Source organism: Callithrix jacchus, chromosome 1 (assembly GCF_049354715.1).
Source record: "Callithrix jacchus isolate 240 chromosome 1, calJac240_pri, whole genome shotgun sequence".
Lineage (NCBI taxonomy): Eukaryota > Metazoa > Chordata > Mammalia > Primates > Cebidae > Callithrix > Callithrix jacchus.
The window spans coordinates 179,157,112-179,179,221 of NC_133502.1; the positions used below are offsets into that span (position 1 = coordinate 179,157,112).

The window sequence follows — 22,110 nt, forward strand, 5'->3', positions numbered from 1 at the left end:
GAACCCACCCACTGCCCCCCCACCCCCTTCCCTCCTGCCCTCCTGCCACCCAGACCCAGCTCCTCGGATTCAGGGACGCTGCTGACACCTCGCCTGCTGGAGCGGGCACCGTGTCACCCCCATCAATCAGATGGCTGTGTGAGGGTCTGGGGTACAGGGTCGGGGCTCGGGGTCCGCCTGACAGACGTGGCAGGGGGCTGTGTGTGTGTGTGTGTGTGTGTGTGTGTGAGCAAGCAAGTGTGTGTGTGCTTGAGCCCAGCCACACCTCGGCCAGGCGGCCCCCGGGTGACTGGTGGGACAGAAGGTGCTCTCCGAGTAAGACAATGGTGGAGCGTGAAATTCAATTAGTTCAGGGCCTGGTTCCAATTTCACAGCCCCTAAATGCAAAAGGGGCAAAGAGAATGAGAGGGTGGGGGAGAGCGTTTTTATTGCATTTTCTCTTTCATTCTGGGGGGCTTTCTCCTCCCTTCTCTCCCTGCAGCAGGCCTCAACCTGCACAGGGCTTTTGAAGGAGTCATTTGGAGTCCATATCTGTCACATCCATTTAAGGCGTTGCGGGAGGAGGGAGAGGGTGGGGAGGCGGGTGCGGGCTTCTCCACTGAGCCGGGCCCAGAGGCCCACTGCCCTCTCTTCCCACCCTAGGGGTCCCCGTGAAGGTGACCAACGTCAAGGATGGCACCACCCACCAGACCTCCTTGGAGCTCTTCATGTACCTGAACGAAGTCGCGTGAGTGTCCACCGCCCTGTCCAGCCTCCTGGGAATCGCTGTTTCGGGCGAGCCCCAGCCTGGACCATCGAAGCTAATGGTTTCGGCAGAGGCTTGGCACAGAGTCCAGGCTGTGTCCCATACCCATGGCTACAGAGTTTCCCTGACCAAGGAGACCTGTTTGGCAGGAGAGGCTCTGTCGTCCTTAGCCTTGGAAGATACAACCCCAGGGGGTCTCCTGCCTCCTGACCGTTAGGCTGGGGTTCCCAGGCCCTCGGCTGGAGGCAGACCAGGATAGAAGAAAAGGTAGCCAGAAAGAAAAGGTGCCAGGCAGGGTCCCAGGACACAGATAACAGAAGGAACAATTTGAACTCACACCTGGGTAATCCCTTCTCTGGGCCTCAGTTTCCCCACCTATCCGGTGGGCACCTGGGCTAGGTGACCCCGTTCAGATGTCCTCTGAGTCTTAGATCCTGAGATGCTGCCTAACGTGTGGCCTAAGTCGTGCCCACTCTGGGGCAGCCCAGCTGTGTGGGTGACTGAGCCTTACAGTAGCACCTGGACCCAACTGACCATATCTTCCCACAGGGGCAAGCACGGTGTGGGACGAATTGACATCGTGGAGAACCGCTTCATCGGAATGAAGTCCCGAGGTGAGTATGCTCAGCGCCCCCCAGGGCCCAGCAAACCCCTGAGACCTTGTCCCATTTAGATGCTACTACCCCATGCTACATGGGCGACCTGGGGCAAGTCCTTTGACCGCACTTCTGAGACCGTAGTGTCCCTCCTGCCAATCGGGGATCATGGGCCCTTTGCCACTGACTTTCAGGGTGTTAGAAGGGTGTCCAAGGACTGGGAGGGGTCTGGCAAGGGCCAGGAGTCTCCGAGGAGCAGGGAGGCCAGGGCCAGGCCTGGAGGTCAGACTGTCTTGTGTTTGGGGTAGGCAGGCCGGGTTTGGAGGCAGACCGTGCAGGCCCAATTTCGTGGTCATTAAGGCCGCATGGAGGCCGCCAGCCAGGCAGGGTGGGAATCCTGCCAGGGGTGGGCGCTGTGGCTGCACAGGCACTGGGAGCCAGCCAGGGCCTAAGGGCCTGTCCCAGCATCAGGCAGGGCTGGTGGGTCCTTTTTCCAGGGATGGTTGGGGCTGAGGCTCAGTGTGACCTCTAGGCTGCCTAGCCCCGTATCTGCCCCGGCTAGGCCCAGGAGCAGGGCAGCTGGTCCCCAAATAGGTGCCTCTGCCTTCTCTTAGTAGTCAAAAACCCGTGATTCCCTTTGTCAGCCACTCACCATTTCATCTTGACCACACCCACCTCTCCAGGACTCATTTTCCCCATTCATATACCAAGGGGATCTCAGGTCCCTGAGGGTCTGCCAGTGTGTGATAAAGTCATGCTGCATTTTTTCTGGAAGAGTCGTAAGAGGGAGAGGGCAAGGTTTCAGCAGTTGGAGCCCCTGGATTGGGGACCTGAATTTTTAATACTGCTAATGGGGTCAGGGCTTCCTGTTTTGGTAAGTGTTCAGATCTCTTTGCTTAGGGTCGATTTGAAAAGACACACAGTATAGTCACCGCCCCACGTCCCTTGGGCTATTTTTACTAAGACTATAAGATCCACAGAAAGCTCATCACCCCATGTGGGCCAGTAGAAATGGTGGTGGTCCCAGGTTTGCCCTGCCTTCCCCAATAACCTTGGACTTGTCATCTATTTCTAGGCCTCAGTTTCCCCAAGTGTAATGTGTTAAGTGTTGAGAGTTGCATCACTCTGGCTCTGGCCTGTTTGCATTTAGCTGGAAAGGCATGGGAGTGCAGAACGCAGCGGGGTGGTATGCCTCTTGTGGTTTTGGCTCCTTGCTTGCTGTTACTCAGGAGAAACAACCTAACTGAAGCGCCAGGAAGGCCTTGAGAACAGTTATTAATTAGCTGCTCCCTTTCATCCGCTTACCTTTGTCTCTTACCTATATTAACATATGACTAGGTGCCCCTTTGTCGCAGCCTGCCCTTGGAAGCCAGCCCGGTATACACCCTCCAGTGAGCTGGAAGGGACCCTGGGGAGTCACAGACCAGCACCCCATTTACAGATGGGGAAGCCAGGTCCGGGAAGGGGTGGGATAAAGGGCTTGCTCCGAATCCCAAGCACTTCAGTGGCAGGACCAGGACTGCCATCTGGGCCCAGAGCAGCATGGAGTGGACGGCTAAGAGCTTAGACTGGAGTTAGAGAGATCTGGGTTCAAACTCAGGTATGGTGGCAGGAACCGGTAAACTGGAAGTGCTCCATAAATAGCCATCCATCCTCAGGGGGTGTGGAATGGGGACAGAAGCAGCCCAGATGCTCTGGGAGCTGTCAGTTTGCCAGCAGTGGGAGGTGGCGGGGGGGGGGGGTTCCAGTACTGCACCTGTTGTCATGCCCTTGCCATGCCCGTGGCAGGCATCACCAGTCGATGCTGGCACTATCCTGTTGACTCCAGAGGTGTCTCAGGGCTGCTTGCAGGCACTATGATTGGCACGTGATGAAAATGTATTGCCTTCCCTGTTGGAAAGATGAGGACTGACCTGAAGTCTCTCTGAAATGGCATCTGCTGGGTGGGGATTGTCAAGCAGAGTCTAGCAAAAATGAACTGAAGGAGGTGGTTAGTGAGGAAGATCTGGACTGCACATTCTGGGAGGACATCTTGGAGGAGGCGGCAGTAGAATAGGCTTCATGGTAGAATGTGGAATGGGAGCTGAGAGCATTCCAGAGGGTGGTAGATGATGTTGGGAGGCACCCCAGGTGGCCTGTTGGGTCTGATGGGGACCAACAGCCGGAGACCTGGGAGACGCACTAAAGAGCTGGTGTCAAGGGTCAAGGCTTTTGGTGCCAGGCCTAACTCCCGATGTTGGCTCCATCACCATTGGAAAAGCAACTTAGCTTCCCTGAGCCTGAGCTTCTTCATCTGTGAAAGGGGTTATTGTGCAGAGCCCTCCTGATGCTGATGCACGATAGGTTTGGGTCTGGATGGCAGACTTGCTACCTTTTTCCCATAATGGGGGCCTTGTCCCCATAGAAGGCCAGAGCCATGAGATCAGTAGTCTGTTCCAACCCCTGTGGCTCCTCACCCCCACCTGCCGAAAGGTTCCTGGAGCCAGCCTTCACTCTGCCCTGGTACTTGGTGGGTGCTGTTGGAGGCTGTCCCCAAAAGCACAGAATGTAGCCAGCATTATACAGGGAGAAAATCAGGATTCCAACTGCAAGAACTTGCCGTGTGATCTTAGCCAGGTTTCTCCCTCTGGAACTCCAACTGTCAAGGGGCCAGATGAGAAGGTCACATCATCTCCCCCCGGATGTCCTCACTCGCCTATTTTCTTGCTTTGCGTTAGGGAGAGAAGAGAAAGTTGCTTGGTAATTTTAGGGTGATGTCTTGTTTTTATTTCTCTACTCCAAATATTTCATGTGAGAAGGAAAGAGATGATAAATTAAGGCGCTGGGGGTTCTCCCATGACAAGGTTTTTTTATTAAGTGTACAGTAATGAGAGAAGCTGGTATCGTCAATTATATTGAGGGAAGAGCAGAAAGGTGCTATTGTCTGTATCTCGGTGTACAAGGGGAAGATGTCATTTGTATTGATTTTACAAAGCTCATAATTGAAATTCGTTAAGGGCTGATTTTTTTATGGGGGGTGGGGGTGTGTAGGGAGTTGGGCAGCGCCAGCACCGCGGGTCTGGGGTGGCCTGGTCAGCGGCGCTCAGGGTCAGGGACAGGGGGCTGGGGAAGCTGCTGCTGGAGTAGCTTTCTCTATATTGTGGCTGTTCACATGTCATTATCACATTATCTTTTTAACTCTGGAGGGGGGCTAATTAAGTGAAGTAAATGAAATCAGTGGGGAGGAGAAGGGGGGCACGGCAGGCTGGAGCGAAGCAGGGAAGGAGCCCTCGCACGTCCTTGTGCTCACCTCCTTTCTCTCTCCCCTCTCTGCTCTCCTCCCAGTCCTGCCCATCTCACTCCTCCTCCTCGCCTTCCTTTCCTCCTCCTTCCCCTCTTCCCTCCCTTGCCCTTTCCTCTTTCCCCATCCTCCCCTCTCCTCTCTTCCCTCCTGTCTCCCTTCCACCTTACTCCTCTACTTTCTGGCCAAGAAGGAACAAGGGCTGCCACCCACTTTCCCAACCTGCCCACCCACCATCTGGAACATTCCAGATGGAGAATGGAGGGAGATCTGTGAAGCAAAGAGGTTTTCAGCCCCAGAGGCCCACCCAGGATGGGGCCTGCCGGGCATCAGGAGCATAGAGGATGGCTAGAGTTCCCACCCTGACCTGCCTCCCATCACCATGGCAACTGCCTCTCGCCTTGGCCCTGGTACCTAAGAGGAGAGCCCTTGGGCTCCAGCCATCCCCACCCCCCATCCATGCCCCAGATTTTCCAAATATCGCTTCTTCCGCTTCCAAAAGGACCAGAGCCTTTAGTCCAAGTGCCTTCACCCCCAGCCTGGGCCCCAGCTGAGCTGGTGGATCCCACTCAATTCTGCAAAATCGCTCATTCCAGGCCAACGTGGCAGCCTCAGGGACAGATGAGAAGAATCTGAGCCACAGCAGCTGTTTGGTCCCCACCTCTTCCTGCTTGTCCACTATCCCCACTCCGCTGCCCCTGGCCACCCCTAGCTCCTTGCCCTTCTCCACACTCCCCCCTGCACCCTTCTTGGCAGTAATTATGGTGTGATTGAAGCTGCTCAGCAGAGAACTGCTGACACCTCTGTCTTTTTCCTGTAAACACGGGGAGATGAAAATAGACACTTGGAGCCGCTGTGCGTGTCACTCCGAAGATGTCTGTTGTCTCTTCCGTGGCAACACAGAGGCTCAGCTGTCATTTCCTCCTTCTCTCTGTGCGGTAGTTTGTATGCCGACTGTCAAAAGCCCGAAATCCGTAGCCTTTTAGCATCAGGTTTCTGTCACTGTTTTTTTTTTAAGTCTTTTTATTTTCCAGAAGAAAAACATAGACATCATCTGTACCCCCTACCCCTGTGGAGAGGAGAGGGAAGAGCCTTAAAATGCACACACACACACACACACACACACACACTTTTGACAGCAGCAACTGAAAAACAAGCTTTTTGATCAGTCACAATTAACTTAGGAGCAGGAATATTAATTGTGCTGGTATGTTTCAAGGCTGCAGCCTCTTCTCTTGCCCAGGAGCCCTCTGGGTGGCAGCCGTGAAGCTGGTGCTGGGGGCTCAGGAAGAGGTGAGTTCTGCCTGGCCTCTGCCCACCAGGCACTCTCTGCTCCCTTTGGCACTGGCTTCGTTTTCCTGGGGACACCTGTGATAGGCCAGTAGCTGGAGGACCTTAGGCAAGTCATAGCTCTTCCTGGAGCCCTGAACCCCACCTGCGTTCTCCCCTCTCTAGACTGATGGGAGGAGAAGCTGTGTCCTAGAGTGTTCTCGAGACTAGACCGTGAATAAGTAGGGCACAGCTGGACACTGCAGCTGAACACTTACCTTCCACGTAGGTCCCAGAGGAAGCTGGAACGTCAGAGCAGCAGAAACTGGCAATCTTGTTTTCTAGACGGGTTGCCTGGTTCTAAGAGAGGGGCTGAGACCGGCCAAGGTCACACAGCAAAGCCAAGCTGGGCACTTTCTGTAAAGGCATGTTGCAGGACCCTGGTGCTCAGCCCCAGTCCTGCAAATATAGTTTGGACTGTGCCCCCAGTTGGCTCAGCTGAGGAAGGACAGAAAAGCAGGGAGGCAAGCCTGAGTCTCTAGGAATTGAAAATGAGGACGGCTTCTGTTACTGGCCTGCCCGGGATGGCGCTATTGTGACTCTGTGGCCAGTATAAGGACAGGCTTTGCACGTTTCTGGAATTTTCCAAAATGTACCCAAACTAATCACTAGAAGGCCTGTTTTCCAGCCATGTGCCGGGATGGGAGCACCAGCAGGGCTTCGTCAGTGTCCTGCTCTTGGTGGCTCTCGGGAAATTGCTTTATTTCTGGTCACCAGGTTTCTAGGCTAATTGAAGACTTGCTCCTGGAACTCTGTTTCAGCTGCCGTTTTGGAGACAGAGATTTCTGAAGGTTCTGCACACATCCGTCTTTCTAAACACACCACTGAGCCATTCCCGTTTCTGGTGGCTTGGCGCTGTCATGTTTGTTTGGGGTCATGTTTTGTTTTTTTCAGAGAGGGTCTTGCTCTGTCACCGAGGCTGTAGTGAGTGGCACAGTCATGGCTCATGCAGCCTCAGTCTCCCGGGCTCAAGCAGTCCTCCCAAGTAGCATACACACCTCGCCCAGCTAATTTATCTTTTTTTTTTTTTTTTTTTTTTTTCCGTAGAGATGGGGTCTTGAACTCCTGGGCTGAAAGGATCCTCCCACCTTGGCCTCCCAAGTAGCTGGGGCCACAGGCACATGCCACCACACCCAGATAATTTAAAAATTTTTTGTAGAGATGAGGTCTTACTATGTTGCCCAAGTTGGTTTTGAATTTGGCTCAAGCAGTCTTCCCGCCTTAGCCTCCCAAAGTGCTGGGATTACAGGTGTGAGCCCCCACACACCTGTGCTGTCCTCAAGGCTGTCTGTAATGACTTTTCTCAGCCATTCCTGTTTCTGCCTCCATCAGCCTTTTTACCACTTCCTGGTTTGTGGCTCTGAGCTGCTCTGCAGAAAATGACAAGGGACCCATTTGAACTGTGTTTACAAGAGTAATGCTGAGGCCTGAGGAACTCCAGAGGGATTTGAGGGCTTGGGCCTCTGCATAAACTTGGAAAGAGGCCATTTCCTACTCCAAGGTCACAACTAGATTTAGATGGTAGAGACTGCCGAGGGCAGCAGCCCCCACCAATGATGCAGGGTGGGCTCTTTCGTGGCACATGATACTCATATTTGTTCCTGGTGGCTGTAAGGGGCTTTCACAGGTGTGTGACCTGACACCAGCATATCAGAGCCGCAGTGAGAACCCAAGCATTTCCTCTATCACAACAGCCCAGACTTGGCCATTTCTCTCCAGCTCCGGTTAACACTCGGTTACTTTCCCAAAGGCCCTTAGAGGCCACCTGGAGCTAAGATGGGAGACCCCAATGCTGGTCCCATTCTCCCTCCAGGTGCCTAGGGAAGCCACTCCCCTCCACAGGCCTCAGATTCTCATTTGTAAGACTGGTGTGGGACTAGATTGAAGGTGAGTCCAGAGTTCACAGAGGGGCCTCTGCCCTCTCTTCTGCATGCTGGGCTTCTGCCCCCACTGTCTGATACTGGGTTTGCACTGTAGTGATTGTAATGGGTCTTACAGCAAGCTCTGACATTTCCTATCTGTGATTCTAAGATAGAGATCAAAGACCGGAGGAGTTCTCCAAGGAGGAAGCTTCTGGTTAGTGCACGAGGGCTTGACGGACTCAGCCTCCCCAGATCCCCATTGGGCTTCAGAGTCAAAACCCATTTCCTTTGTGGTTTTTAAAACATTTTTTAAATTATGGTAAAATATGTGTAACATAAAATTGAGCATTTAAAAAATGTGTAAGTATGCCGCTCCGCAGCCCATTCACAGACCTGTGCGGCCATCACCACCCTCCACCTCCAGGACATTCTCGTTTTGCAGAGCTGAGATTCTGTCTCTATGAAACACTCCCCATTTTCCTTCCCCCAGCCCCTGGCAGCCACCATTTCTGTCTGTATGATTCTGACTACTCGAGGGACCTACTATCGGTGGAACATAAGAGTGTTTATTTCTGTGTGCCTGGCTTGTTTCACTTAGCATAACGTCCTTAACGCTTATGCTGTGGCATGTGTCAGGATTTCCTTGCCCTCTCCTTTTTTTTTTAAGACTGAGTCTTGCTTTGTCACCCAGGTTTGAGTTCAGTAGTGTGATCTTGGCTCACTGCAACCTCTGCCTCCCTGGCTCAAGCGATCCTCGTGCCTCAGCCTCCCCAGTAGCTGGGACTACAGGGGTGTACCACCAGGCTTAGCTAATTGTTTTGGTATTTTTAGTAGAGATGGGGTTTCATCATGTTGGCCAGGCTGGTCTTGAACTCCTGACCTCAGGTGATCTGCCCACCTCGGCCTCCCAAAGTGCTGGGATTACAGGTGTGAGCCATTGCACCTGGCCTCCTTCTTTGAGGCTGAATAATACTCCACTGTATGCATGGACCACATTTGCTTATTCACTCATCCCTCCACACCTAGCTCACTTCCGTCTCTTGGCTGTTGTGATAAATGCTGCTACGAACATGAGTGTACAGATCCTTCGTTTTTTTTCCAAGCAGCCAGTGTAGAAAAGTGATGTTCGTAGATGACTAAGGATCTATTAGTAGATTCCCAGGATAATTGACAGCCTGGCCCTTTTAGTGATGTAACATCTTATGGTGGAAGAAAGGAAGTTTGCCGCGTAGAATCCATGGAGATGGGGGCTTCAGCCCTGCTCCACCCAGGCAGCAGCTAAGGGGTGGGTTTGCCCAAGGCCAGCTCTCTGAGGTTGATTTGAGAGGTTGCATTCCTGGTGGCCTGGGCTGTGTGACGTGAGCAGTCCTGCCTCTTGGTGCCCCACTGTCCTCCAGTGCAGTAGGGTGCGGCAGAGGGGGCCTTCCCCAGACCCAGATCAGCCCAGGGCCAGGCACCACTGTGTCACTCAGAGATCATCTGTTCCAGGCAGGTTGTTTTGCAAATGGAGGGACTGGGCCTCAGGTCACAAGAGGGGACTTGAGCAATCCCATCCCCCTGACCTTCCAGGGTGGGGCTTCCATGGCCAGTTGACCCACAGGGCAGCAGACAGCACTGGTGAGGGACTCGGAGGCCTAGATCCAGTTCCCAGCTCCTCCTAGAGCAAACCATTTCTCTTCTTGGACTCAGTTTCCGCATCTGTATAGTGGGGTCAGCCCTACTCTGTCACCCCAGTGGCCTCTGGAGAGACCTGGCCCCAGGGGCCCCTTGGGCTGAAGGTGGCACGTGTATACACATGTGTACACATGCACAGCCACCCCCGCCGCTGGCTCTCTCGTGGAAGGGAGGAAGGGATATTTGGGGCCCCGGGCTCTACCATAGTGGCTTTAATTACAGGCTTTCAACCTTGGGCCGGTGGGCATGCATGGGGAGGGAGGGGTTGCTGCTCCGAAACCCTGTCATTTTCTAGCGTCTGAGGGCCCCTTCAAAGGGGGCATCTAGACATTTTCTCCGCAAGCCGCAGAGTGGACTGTCGTGGCCCCAGCATGAACATAATGACAGATGCATTTTGCAGCAAGCTGGGAGTGAATGGGTCCGACCGGCTTGTCTCCTGTCAGACGAATCATTATTATTTTTTTTTTTTCTGTCATTTGCTGACAGTTTGGGTTTCATGCGTTTCTCTCTTTTTCCTCCTTTTCCCCCTGCCTGGAAAAATGGCTAGGTATCTACGAGACCCCAGCAGGCACCATCCTTTACCACGCTCATTTAGACATCGAGGCTTTCACCATGGACCGGGAAGTGCGCAAAATCAAACAAGGCCTGGGCTTGAAATTCGCCGAGCTGGTCTATACTGGTGCGTAAGTCTCTGTGGCTGCCCCCTTTAACCGTCCCACAAGGGATCCCAAATCACCCTCAGGTGAGGCCCCAAAAGACACGGGCTAAAGGGGGTTGAGGGAAAGTGCAGGGAGCAGGGGCTGCTGAGACCTGTCTTGCCATGGGGCATGTCCAGGGAGATGCACCAGCCTTTCAAGGTGTCCAGCAGCCTCCACCACCCAGTTTGCCTGACTCCAGCACATGCCAGGTGCTGGGCACTGTGGCAGCATGCCTCGTCCCACATGGTCCGCACAACCTTCCTAGGACGTCTGCAGCTCCCTGTACACGTGAGGAGACTGAGGCTGAGAAGGAAAGGATAAAACCAGAGGTGGTCTAGCTGGGTTTGACCCCCCAGGTCAGGCTGTCTCTAGGCAGAACCTGGATCTACTCCAGGAATTCAGCCCCAGATCCCAGTATTGCAGGAGCCAGATCTTGACTGTGAAAACACCGGGGTGGCCATGGGGTGGCAGGCCTGAGCCTTGCCACACACCCAGCCCATGTGTGGAAGGACCAGTGGGTGACATGAGCACCCCTGTTGGGGGTGTCCCCATTTTGCAGGTGAGGAGCCTGGGTTTCCAGGCCTCCTGACTCAAAATCTAATCCTCATGTGGTATAACAGGGGTCTCCAAACTACAGTTCCTAAGTCAAATCCAGCCTGTCACCTTTTTCTTCAGCCCATGAGCTAAGAATAGTTTTTAGTTTTACATTTGTATTTTATTTATTTATTTGAGACATTTTCACTCTTGTTACCCAGGCTGGAGTGCAATGGTGTGATCTTGGCTCACTGCAACCTCCACCCTCCCTGGTTCAAGCGATTCTCCTGCCTCAGCCTACCGAGTAGCTGGGATTACAGGCACCCACCACCATGTCCAGCTAATTTTTGTATTTTTAGTAGAGACGGGGTTTCACCATGTTGGTCAGGCTGGTCTCGAACTCCTGACCTCAGGTGATCTGCCCGCCTTGGCCTCCCAAAGTGCTGGGATTACAGGCATGAGCCACTGTGCCTGGCCAGTTTTTACATTTTTAAATGGTTGGGAGGAAAAAAAATGTTTAATGCTATTTCATGACAAATTATATAAAATTCAAGTGTCACCAGGCACGGAGGTCAGGAGTTCAAGACCAGCTGGGTCAACATGGCGAAACTCTCTCTACTAAAAATACAAAAATTAGCTGGGCATGGTGGTGCATGCCTGTAATTCTAGCTACTTGGGAGGCTGAGGCAGGGGAACCCTGAGAGGCAGAGGTTGCAGTGAGCTGAGATGGCGCCATTGCACTCCAGCCCTGGATGTCAGGGGATCCATGCAAAGTTAGTTAATAGAATAGCTATCTGGGCTAAGCTCTCCTCCCCGCCTCTTCCCCTCCACTCCCAGGGTTTATTTCCTTTTAAGCCTCCTAATCATGGTAACTCATCTCAGGATTTCAGAGGTCTCGGTGGTTATTGGGTGGTGTTATTTCTCCCTGCCATTGTTCCTGGCAGCTTTGAAGCTGAGTTCTGTCCCCCTTCCCAGGTATAGACAGGTGCTTAAATACCATTGCCTCCTGCGGGGCTCTCCAGCCTGGAGGGATTGCAATCCTGAAAGGAGGATTTTGGTTACAAAGTGAGCGAATCATTAAGACGTGGCAGAGGAGCGCACACCAGGCCCAGCTGCTCTGGGGGCCGCTGCAGAGGCTGATGCCACTGGCCATGGCTGCCACTAATCCTGCTGTCTTGCTGCCAGGCTGAGCTGGGCACCTGACAGGCATTATCTAATATTAGCTGTGCAGAGGTGAGGAAATGGAGGTCCCCCAGCTGAAGGCAGTCGCCCAGGCTCTCCTGCCAGCTCTGATCCTGGTTTAGGCCAGCTTCAGCGGCCAAGTTCCCAGTTACTCCACCAGATTCCAGAACGCTGGTGATCAAGGGGTACGGCGGCATGGACAGGGGAGCCCCGGACGTAGGACATAGTTTGGCTCCTGGCTGCAGTCACAATGCCTCTACATGGGGCTGGCTGGGTGGAGTCCCTGCTCTGTCAGCGACAAGCCCTCTACATCCTAAACTGAGGTACGATGATTAGGAAACACAACTTCAGAGCGGAGGCGAGGGAGAGGAGGGGGCTTCTTCCTGGTGATTATCAGAGAGGAGGGGGCTTCTTCCTGGTGGTTATCAGAGAGGAGGGGGCTTCGTCCAGGTAGTTATCACTAATACTGACTTTGCCCCTGTCCGCTGAGGTCCAGGGCTCCACAGACGTCAAGATCGGCCTCGGGCAGCAGGCTGAGCGCCATAGCTCAGAGGGGCCGTTTGATGCAATTTTCCCATGAGGGATACAGATATGGTATAGACCAGGGCTTTGCTTGAGCATGTTACTTAACCTCCCGAGGCCTCAGTTTTCCCATGTGAAGCGTGGGGATGAGTTCTGACTGGTGGTGAGGACTAAATGCATAAGTATTTGGGAAGCATCTGAAGCAGTGTCTGGCAGGCGAGTGCTTACTCCAGCATGTGAAATAACTTCGCACACCTGGCGTGCTTTCCCAGTGTGAAGGCGGGGCCCTGGGGTCTTGCCTCTGGCTGGGCTAATGGTCTTGAGCAGGTCTGTGGCTTCCCCAAGCCTCTGTTTCCCCTCCTATCAAATAAAGGGCAGCAGGCTGAGAGCACACCAGGGTCTCTTCCCAGTCCTGTCTAGCTCATGGGTAGAGGGCCCCCCTCACTCTGAGATAGTGCTTGGCATCCTCAGAGCCCCTGTGGTCTCAGGGCACAGATAGGGAGGATGAGGCACAGGGAAGCCCTCCTGTCCCAGCCTTACTCCCAGAGGCCCTGGGTTCTGTGATCACTGCCTCCCTGCATCTGTGTCTATGCGGCTGGCTGGCTCCTCTCCTGCCATTTCCAGATTTCCTGGTCTGGCTGTATGGGCTGCAGGCAGACTGTCTCCAGGAATGGCGTGCAGGGTTGGCCTGGCAGGACCCCAGCAGGGCCCAATGGAGCATCTCATTTAGGGGGTATAGCTTGCCTCTTCTTCCCTCACCTCCATTTCTTCGGCAGTAAAATGGGTATAATGTACAACTCACACAGCATTGTTCCAGTTAGAAAGGATCGCCTGTGTCTGGCTGGGCCTAGCAGCATGGGGGAGGGATCTCTCTCCAGCTCAGCCTAAGCCCCGCCCACAGTTCATCAGCAGGCCTGGGGGGTACAGGGTCTCCCCCCATGCAGTTCATGCCAGTTTCTCTGTCCCCCAGCCCAGGCTGGGTCCGCTGGGAAAAGAAATCTGAGCAGAAGACCCCCGTGGGGCAGAGGTAGAAGATTCTGAGATAACGCTCGGGCCAGTTGCTCCCACGGAGATCTGTCTTCCCTATCTTTGCCTCCATCTCCTGCCTGTCTTCCAGCCTGGAAACTTGATGGGCTAATTATCCCAGCTCCATCAAAAGATGGCCAAGCCCAAGACACCAGGGCCTAGGGGGCTGGGAGGACAAGGGTCTCAGGCTGTGTTGGAAAAAGCCCTAGGCCAGAGTTAGGAGACCCGTGCTCTTCCACAGTCTTGCTGTGTGGACTTGGACAGGTTCTTTCCTTCTCTGGGCCTCTCTCCCCTGCCCCCGCCGTGTAGAGTGAGGGTTGGCACAGGGCATGGTGTTCAAACTGCAAATGCAAAATGCTTAGCACTCTGTATGCATTCTCACTGAAACCACACAACCGTTGGTGAGTGTATTTTCTCACTGTGCAAATGAAGAAACTGAGGCACAGGGAGGTTGCAGCACTTGTTGAAGTGTGGCTGGGATGTGGACTCAAAGGGTGGGACCCTGGAGAGCAAGGATTCAACCTCTACTCTCCCTGACTGGCCCTCCCCCAGCTCTGCAAGCCCTAGGACCCCATCCCAGAGCAGGCCTGTCCCCTTTCCCACGGAGGGCCTCAGCAGGTGCCCCCAGGGGCCTGGGCCTCCCACAATAGCCGAAGCTCCAGGCCTGACCCAGCCCTTTATCAGGGCAGGAGATCATGTGCCATCTGGCCCCACAGCTGCCCAGGTGGGCTCACCTTCCCAGCTCTGTTTCAGGAAACCCTAGCCTTGCCTTGTCCCTCCCCCTCTGCCGTGGCCTGCCTGCCTGCCCCTTGGTCCCAGGGACTAGAAAGAGGCCCGGGGCAGACTGGGGTCTGAGCACTACCCCTCCCTGGCCTTTAGTGCTCTGGGGGAGAGGGAAGGGAGCCTGTTTCTCAGGCACCTCCTGCCCCCACCTTCACACCAAGGGATGCTCCAGTCACGGAGAAAGCTCCAAGTGTATCACAGGGAGCAGAGCTGTTACAACGTGGGCCAACAGAAGTCAGATGCAGGCTCCCTGCTTCCAGCCTGTATGATCCCAGAGAAGTTTCACTTCCCTGAGCCTCCCTTCCTCACCCAGAAAGGAGAGGGGCTGAGGGCCGTCTATGAAGATTGAAGGAGCTAGCGCAGATGAAAGCCCGAGCACAGTGCTGCTGCTTATCTCTGCAGACATATTCCATCTGCCTAGGAAAACAGTAGCAGGATGCAGAGAACAGCTCACCGAGTCCAGGGGGCCGGCCCGCCCTCAGGGGCGGGCTCCAGCCAGGACTCCAGTTTGCAGTGGCTCCTAAGGCTGGTGCTGCTCAGTGCTAGGGCCTCCACAAGCAATATTACTGTGACACCCCCACTCAACAGATGGGGAAACAGAGGCACAGAGAGGGAAGGCTATACATGGCCATGGTCTGATCCTGAACCACCACCCAGCTGCACACTGCACACCCACGTGACCAAGCCCCAGGCAGCATGTGCCTCTGAGTCCTGAGGTCTTCTGCCTCCCCCACCAAGATTAGAGCCCAAGGTGGGCTGGAGATGGGGTCCCTCTACCACTGTGCCCCCACTTCCTGGCATGTGGCGCTTCCTGAACACTTGTGGCATGAAGCAGCGGGTCACTTCCCTCCTGACCTTTAGGAAGTGACCTAGGTGGCCTCTTCCTTACCCACAGGACAGGACTATGAAAGCATGGTCTTCAGTTTGGTCACGGGCAAGTGCATATTGTGCCAACTTGTGGGAGGCAGTCAAGGTCTGCGTGGCAGGGCGAAGCACTGGCACCGTTCCTGTGCTCTCACCTATGGCAGGCAGTGCAGGAGGCCTCCCTAGTACCCTCTTGTTTTCTTCCCCTCAGGTTTCTGGCACAGCCCTGAGTGTGAATTTGTCCGCCACTGCATCGCCAAGTCCCAGGAGCGAGTGGAAGGGAAAGTGCAGGTGTCCGTCTTGAAGGGCCAGGTGTACATCCTCGGCCGGGAGTCCCCACTGTCTCTCTACAACGAGGAGCTGGTGAGGTAGGTGCCCCACACCTCGCCCTGTTCCCCGCTTACGCACGGAGCCTGGCTTTTGACTGGATCCTCTAGACATCTGTACCTGAGTACATGTCAGGAGCTGTGCAGAGCACAGAGAGACGGTCACGGAATGTATAGACACCGCCATGCCCCAGTGGAATGTACAGCTGGGGAGAAAGGCTTGGATCAAACTATCACAAGAATGTAGAATTAGACAAAGTGGTGACGGTCTTGTCTAAGGTGAGGAATGCAGGATACTCTGGCTGGGTATAATAACTGGGGTTGGCTAGGAGGGATGGTGCATGCCTGTAATTTCAGCCACTCAGGAGGCCGAGGTGGGAGGACAGTTTGAGGCCAGCCTGGGCAGTATAGAGAGACCTGGTCTCAAAATATATATAAAGAATAATTGTGGTTGTGGAGAAGCTCCTTTGCTATTCAAATAATAGCAAAGGAGTTAACAGGTGAAGAGGGGGAGTGGGAGGGTGAGAGAGGCCAGGGGGAGGGAGTCGAAGCTAGATCTTAAAGGGAAGTGCAAGATCAGATCTGTGCATTTAGAGAGTCCCCCTGGCTGCTCTGGAGAAAGGATTTGAGTATGTGGGGAGCGGGGAGGGCACCTGTGGAAATGCTGGCAGCTTGGACCAGGTTGGTGGTTCTGGGACTAGATAGCAGCAGGGAGATGTGACAAAAATCTGGAAGGGACTGAAATGGCAGGGTCATGAGCAGCTGGGTGCAATCCCTGGGTTGAGAAAATGCTCTTGAGGGAGGATCGTGAATTTGGATTTAGGTGTCACTAGCATGGGTTTCTTTTGAGCTAGCTAGGAAAACTAGAAGGCCACTGTTGGACAATGGGGTCTAGAGTTGAGGAGAATCTAGGTTGAAGGCACTGGAGCATCATAGGCATTTTGATGTTCTCCAAAGCCCTGGACCAAGAGGAGACTGCCTAAGGGAGAGTGTGGAGTGAAACAAGAAAGGAACTAGCCAGGCAAGATGGCTCACGCCTGTAATCCCAACTCTTATGGGAGGCCAAAGCAGGAGGATCGCTTGAGGCCAGGAGTTCAAGACCAGCCTGGGCAACATAGCAAGACCCCCATCTCTACAAAAAAATTTTTTAATTATGCCAGGCATGGTGGCTCATGCCTATAATCCCAGCACTTTGGGTGGCCAAGATGAGAGCATCCCTTGAGCTCAGGAATTCAAGACCAGCCTGGGCAACATAGTGAGACCTCGTCTCTACTAAAAAAAAAATCAAAAAAATTAGCCAAGCGTGGTGGCATGCGTTAGTGATCTCAACTACTTGGGAGGCTAAGGTGGGAGTATCTCTTGCTTGAGCCTGGGAGATCAAGGGTGTCGTGAGCCATGATCATGCCACTGCACTCCAGCCTGGGCAATTAAGCGAAACCCTGTCTCAAAAAATACATATTAGCCAGGCGTGCTGGCATGCACCTGTAGTTCTACCTACTCAGGAGGCAGAGACAGGAGGATCACTTTAGCCCAGGAGTTGAAGACTGCAGTGAGCTATGATTGCACCACTGTACTCCAGCCTTAGCAATGAAGCTAGGCACGGTCTCTTAAAAAAAGGGTGGAGGGGAGGAAACACAAGTGGAACTGTGAGGAGGTTTCTCAGTGACGGACCAGGCAGAGGATGGCCGCATAGGAGCCCCTGGAGAGGCAGGACAAAGGTAGCAGGTAATGACTGGCTACTCTCCTGTCTGCCCCATGGATGGGAGTGACCTGCACCAAAGGATGAAGTGTCACCTCCAGAGGTCACCTGGCCAAACATGAGATGGGGCATGCCGCTGTGGGACAGACAGCCCCCACTGGACATGGGGCCCCCAAGGCCCAGCTTGGCTCAGGCTGAGGCCAGCCCCTCCCTCCCAGAGGCCGGTTGGGAATTAAAGTGCGCATCTTGTTTGGCAGTCAATATTATTTTTTCTTTCCCTTCTCCTTGCCATGTTGAGTTTCTCCCCCCTCCAATCTTTCTAAACACTTTATAAGCCATAAATACAACTGAATCAGTTTAGATCAGTCGGGGTAAATGTCAAATTATCTTCTCTCTTTCTCTCTCTGGCTCTTTCTTCCCTCCCCCTCCAAATCAACAGCCTCTAATAATCTGTCCAACCCTTCATTAAGCCTTACAGTCTCACTCAGGGAGATTAAATGAATAAAGTAAAAAGGGAAAGGGGGAAAAGAGAAAAGCAGGAGCATTTATTCTCACTGTGTCTCCGACCATTTCCCTTTTCTTTTTGATTTCTACATCGCTGGCTTGAAAGCCCTTGAGTGACAGCGTCACAGGGACCAGCGAGGAAGCCACGAGAGGTAGCAGAACTGGAAATGCCGCGGCACAGTAGGTAGAAAGTAACGTAATTATAGAGCAGGTCAGAGCCACTCGAATGAGCAAAAATAAAAGCACAGAGGTTTTCTGTAGACCGTCAGGGGAGGTAAAAAAAAAAAAAATCATTGTAAACTCTTTTTCCACCTCCCCCCTTACCTCACACCACAATTTTAAAAAAGAGGTTTTTTAGTTCCTGAGAGACCCCTCTTGAAACTCCCAGCAGCCTCATGGGACAAGTTTGTCCCTGGATGTGGACCCTCTCTGCAGGAGCTGCCAGGGCAGTTGGGACAGTCGCACCTTGGGGTAGGAGATAGGAGAGTTTGTTGCGACTTGTGAGAGAAGGAGGTGAAGGGACAGATGGACACAGAGGTGGGGGATTCTGTGTCCTGCATTTTCTTTGGGTCGAATACAGGGGCCAGTGGGGCTGAGGCTCGGTTTCCGAAACAAGGTCTGTTTAAGGGATCAGAGGAGATTGGTCCAGCCCTTCCTAAGCAGTGACTGCATGCACAGTAAGGGGTAGCCAGCATAGTCTGCCATCTCCTCCTCTTCCAGGGAACCCAAGCTTCTGGTAGCTTCAGTGTCTGAGCCCTGGAGGGGCCATGGAGGTGTAGAGGAGGGAGGGAGGTCGGTCAAGGAGGTGAAGGAACATGGGGTGACTTTGCAGAGAGTTCCATATGCCCACCGGCTTCAAGGCCTGGTGAAGGTCAGGGCCCAGGTCCTGAACAAGCCACCGGGGCCGTGCAGATGCAGAGAACCCCATTAGTTCTTGTAGAAAGTCCACAGTCCCCAAAGAACTAGTCAGAAGTCCAGCCTCAGGGTCTCAAAGCAGCAGATCCTCCTGCCTCTACCCCCCACCACTGCTGCCAATCTCACCTCTCAAGAAGGGCCCCTGTGGGGACAGGCTACCTCCTTGTCATTGGGAACCTTGGGTCAGTGTTGTGCCAAAGCTGGAGTTCAGACAAGACACTGATTCAGAGCAGGACATGACAAGGGACCCCATCCTCTCAGAGGCTGGCCTTGTAGAGTGGGAGGCACCTGAGTCCACGTGCCCTAGGTACTTAGCACAACTGTACAAAGGTGATGGGTGATTGCTTGCTTATGTCTGGCCCCTCCCTGTGGACACCACTCTTGCTGTTCCTTCCTTGGCACCTGGCACAGCACCTGGCAGGCAGCAAGGGCTTAATAAATGAATGAGTGAATGAATAGTGTTAGTACTAGTAGGTACTCACCATGTGCCAGGCACCAGCTATGTTATTTCATATGAGCTAAAAGTGACGTTGAGAGCTAACCACCATCACGCATCTCACAGTGTGAGGCCGAGGCTCTGAGTGCACGAATACTCACCCTGCGCTCTCTGGTGGTAGGTGGTAGAGCCAGGAGGCAAACCCCAGTCGGCCAGACTGGAGTGATGGCCATAGTTAGGAAGGTTGGAATGCCCAAAGCAGAAGGCTGGTAAGTCTGGGTGATGGAAACTGTAGAGAGTTAAAATCTTTGCTGAGTACAGCAGCGGTCAACCTAGCATCTTCCATGACAGGCTGGTCGTGGGTGCCCAGGTTTCAGGATGGATTAAATGAGGTCTAACTGGTTGGACAAATGAGGGGAAAGGTGACTTAGTGGGCCAATCCTGCTGTGAATGCTAGAGGCCTCCCCGCAGCTCGAGAAATGCCTTTGTGGGGTTCCAATTCACACCCCAAGGCCTCCTGAGCCTTCAGGTCACCGGATGCCATCCACAGAGTCTCAAGGGCACAGCTGGTTGGACGAATACTCCATTTACACACGGAGTGCCCTGGTCAGTAGCATTTCATAGGGTGAGTTTTGGGGCTGCTGCTCCTAGCCTCCTGCCATGTTGTGTAGCAGGGAAGAGGCTGCTGCATGCCCCACTAAGGCTCTCCAGCCTCTGGGTTGGTGCCTGGCCTAGAATAGGGTTCCCTGGGTACAGAAATTAAACAGGGCCAGGCTCAGTGGCTCATGCCTGTAATCCCAGCACTTGGGAGGCTGAGGTCAAGAGATCAAGACCATCCTGGCCAACATGGTGAAACCCCTTCTTGACTAAAAATACAAAAGTTAGCTGGGTGAGGTGGCACGCGCTGGCAGGAGAACCGCTTGAACATGAGAGGCGGAGGTTGCAGTGAGCCAAGTGGCACCACTGCACTCACTGCACTTTTGAGACAGTGAGACTGTCTCAAAAAGAAATTAAATGGAAAGCCAATGTGCAGGGAGGGTTTAGACCCACACAGGGGAAATGACCTGGCATCTGGGAGGTGGGGCTGCTCCTGGCCCCAGCAGTCCTCCCTTCGAGCAGAGGCCAGGGCCAGACTGACCTGACAAGCTTCTTCTCTCCTCGCAGCATGAACGTTCAGGGTGACTATGAGCCAATTGATGCCACCGGCTTCATCAACATCAATTCCCTCAGGTAAGACACACAGCCCTGACAGGCCTTCAGAGCCCCCAGGTGTAAAGGGTAGGCTTTGATGGGACCTTGATTGCTGCCCTGCCCTAGACAAACCCCACTTTCCTGTCCATCTGCCCACAGCATCCTCAGGCATTCCTTGTTAGCCAACAGTAACTAGAGGGTCCGAGGCACTGGGGTCCCAGGTTCCTGTGTCCCACCCCATGCCTCTGATACTTGCCCTCCCCTCCCCCTAAGCCACAGAGACTCCACTATGAGCTCCTTTGCTGGGCAGGTTAAACAAGGAAATAGCCTAGAGGTGGAGAGAAGCCTTTGTTTTCTGTCACCATACCTGAGCTGTCCTCTTAGCTGGAAGCCATCCTAGCCACGTGCATCTCCATGACCCAGGCAGGTGGTACATGTCATCTGAAGCCACTCAGACCTTTGATTCTCTGGGAGTTGCCAGCAGGGTGTCAACTGTACCTGCCTCACAGATGCAGCAAAGGTTCAGTCTGAGCCTGTGGAGATCAAGCATGCGGCTCTCAGGCTTAGACACTGGAATGCCGGAAGAGCCAGGGGCAGTGCCAGCAGCAAGCACTCTCAGCCCAGGGCCGCTGCTCACCATCAAACGGGGTTGTTTGTCACCAGAAGCTAACACAGACTAAGCTGCTCTGGGGCACTCTCCTAGGTTGTGTCACTTAATTCTTACACAAAATTTGCAACTACCTGGAAAGAGGCTGAGTGGTTAAGTAACAAGGAGGAGGTGGAGCTGAGTCTGAAGGCCTGGCCTGGTCCTTCCTCACCAGCTCCCTTGACGATTGGGGTCTAGAAGATCTGAGTCTCTCTCTCCTCTTGCTAACATCATGCCCTGGGCACAGAGCCACCATTTTCTCCTAGAGCCAGCCTCTTGTCCCTGGAGGTGCCTCATGCCCCGAGAGACACTGGATCCCGCCCATCTGCCCAGGGTCCTCTCCCTTCCTCTCATCACCTCCACCCCCCTGCCTCCTGCACCCTCTGTTTGTATTTTATGACTCTATAAACCCTTTTAAATGGCCCAGAACACACGGGGCTTTCATAATGGCCTCTTCATGTCTCCCATTGCCAGTTAAATGCTTTGTCTTCAACAATGACAAACAATGTTCTCCCTCTGAGATAAATTAATTACATTATCTTGATTGGAGGCCAGGAGGGGCCAGGGCAGGAGAGGGAATAGAAAAAAAGACAACTTCACACACATCTTAACAAACAGCTGCCCCCGCCACCCCAGTTCTGCCTGAATTAATGGAACCCAGGGTGTGTTGTTATTGTTCATTTACATTTTTCTTTGTTTTGAATCTGGTTTACAGGCTGAAGGAATATCATCGTCTCCAGAGCAAGGTCACTGCCAAATAGACCCCTGTACAATGAGGAGCCGGGGCCGCCTCAATTTGCAGATCCCCCAAGTACAGGCGCTAATTGTTGTGATAATTTGTAATTGTGACTTGTTCTCCCCGGCTGGCAGCCTAGTGGGGCTGCCAGGCCCCGGCTTTGTTCCCTGGTCCCCCTGAAGCCTGCAAACCTTGTCGTCGAAGGGAAGGGTGGCGGGGGGCAGCTGCAGTGGGAAGCTATAAAATGACAATTAAAAGATACACTAGTCTTTTGTTTCTTTATACAGAGAGAGAGAGAGAGAGAGTGTGTGTGTGTGTGTGTGTGTGTGTGTGTAGTTAATTATGCTTTTCTTAGCCCAACTTTTGTGTTTTCGGACTAAGTGCTGTCGAAGGCCACCATTTACCAGACATCCTGTTATTCTGGGAGAGTTGTCCCTTCTCCAGCAAAAACTAGGAATCCAGAATTGGCCACCTGGGTCAGATCCTAGCCAGCAGCCTGGGAATCTGTCACCAACTGTGGCCCTGTGGTGTATGCCAGGAAGCCAACAAAGTTTAAGGGATG

The 22,110-nt window shown here is 53.5% G+C and overlaps 1 protein-coding gene across 3 annotated transcripts in view; it reads left to right on the forward strand.

Moving 5' to 3' along the window:
• The window catches only part of ASS1 (argininosuccinate synthase 1), a 65,446-nt gene extending 43,637 nt beyond the window's left edge, over positions 1–21,809 (forward strand). For all 3 annotated transcript variants that reach the window (XM_009004213.4, XM_009004208.5, XM_054237105.2), the window contains 6 exons: positions 643–727; positions 1,295–1,359; positions 10,034–10,165; positions 15,307–15,463; positions 20,140–20,205; positions 21,528–21,809. In XM_009004213.4, the coding sequence (XP_009002461.1) occupies positions 643–727; positions 1,295–1,359; positions 10,034–10,165; positions 15,307–15,463; positions 20,140–20,205; positions 21,528–21,573 (551 nt within the window). In that variant the 3' untranslated portion in view covers positions 21,574–21,809. The remainder of the gene's footprint in view (positions 1–642; positions 728–1,294; positions 1,360–10,033; positions 10,166–15,306; positions 15,464–20,139; positions 20,206–21,527) is intronic.
• Positions 21,810–22,110: the final 301 nt, after the last annotated feature.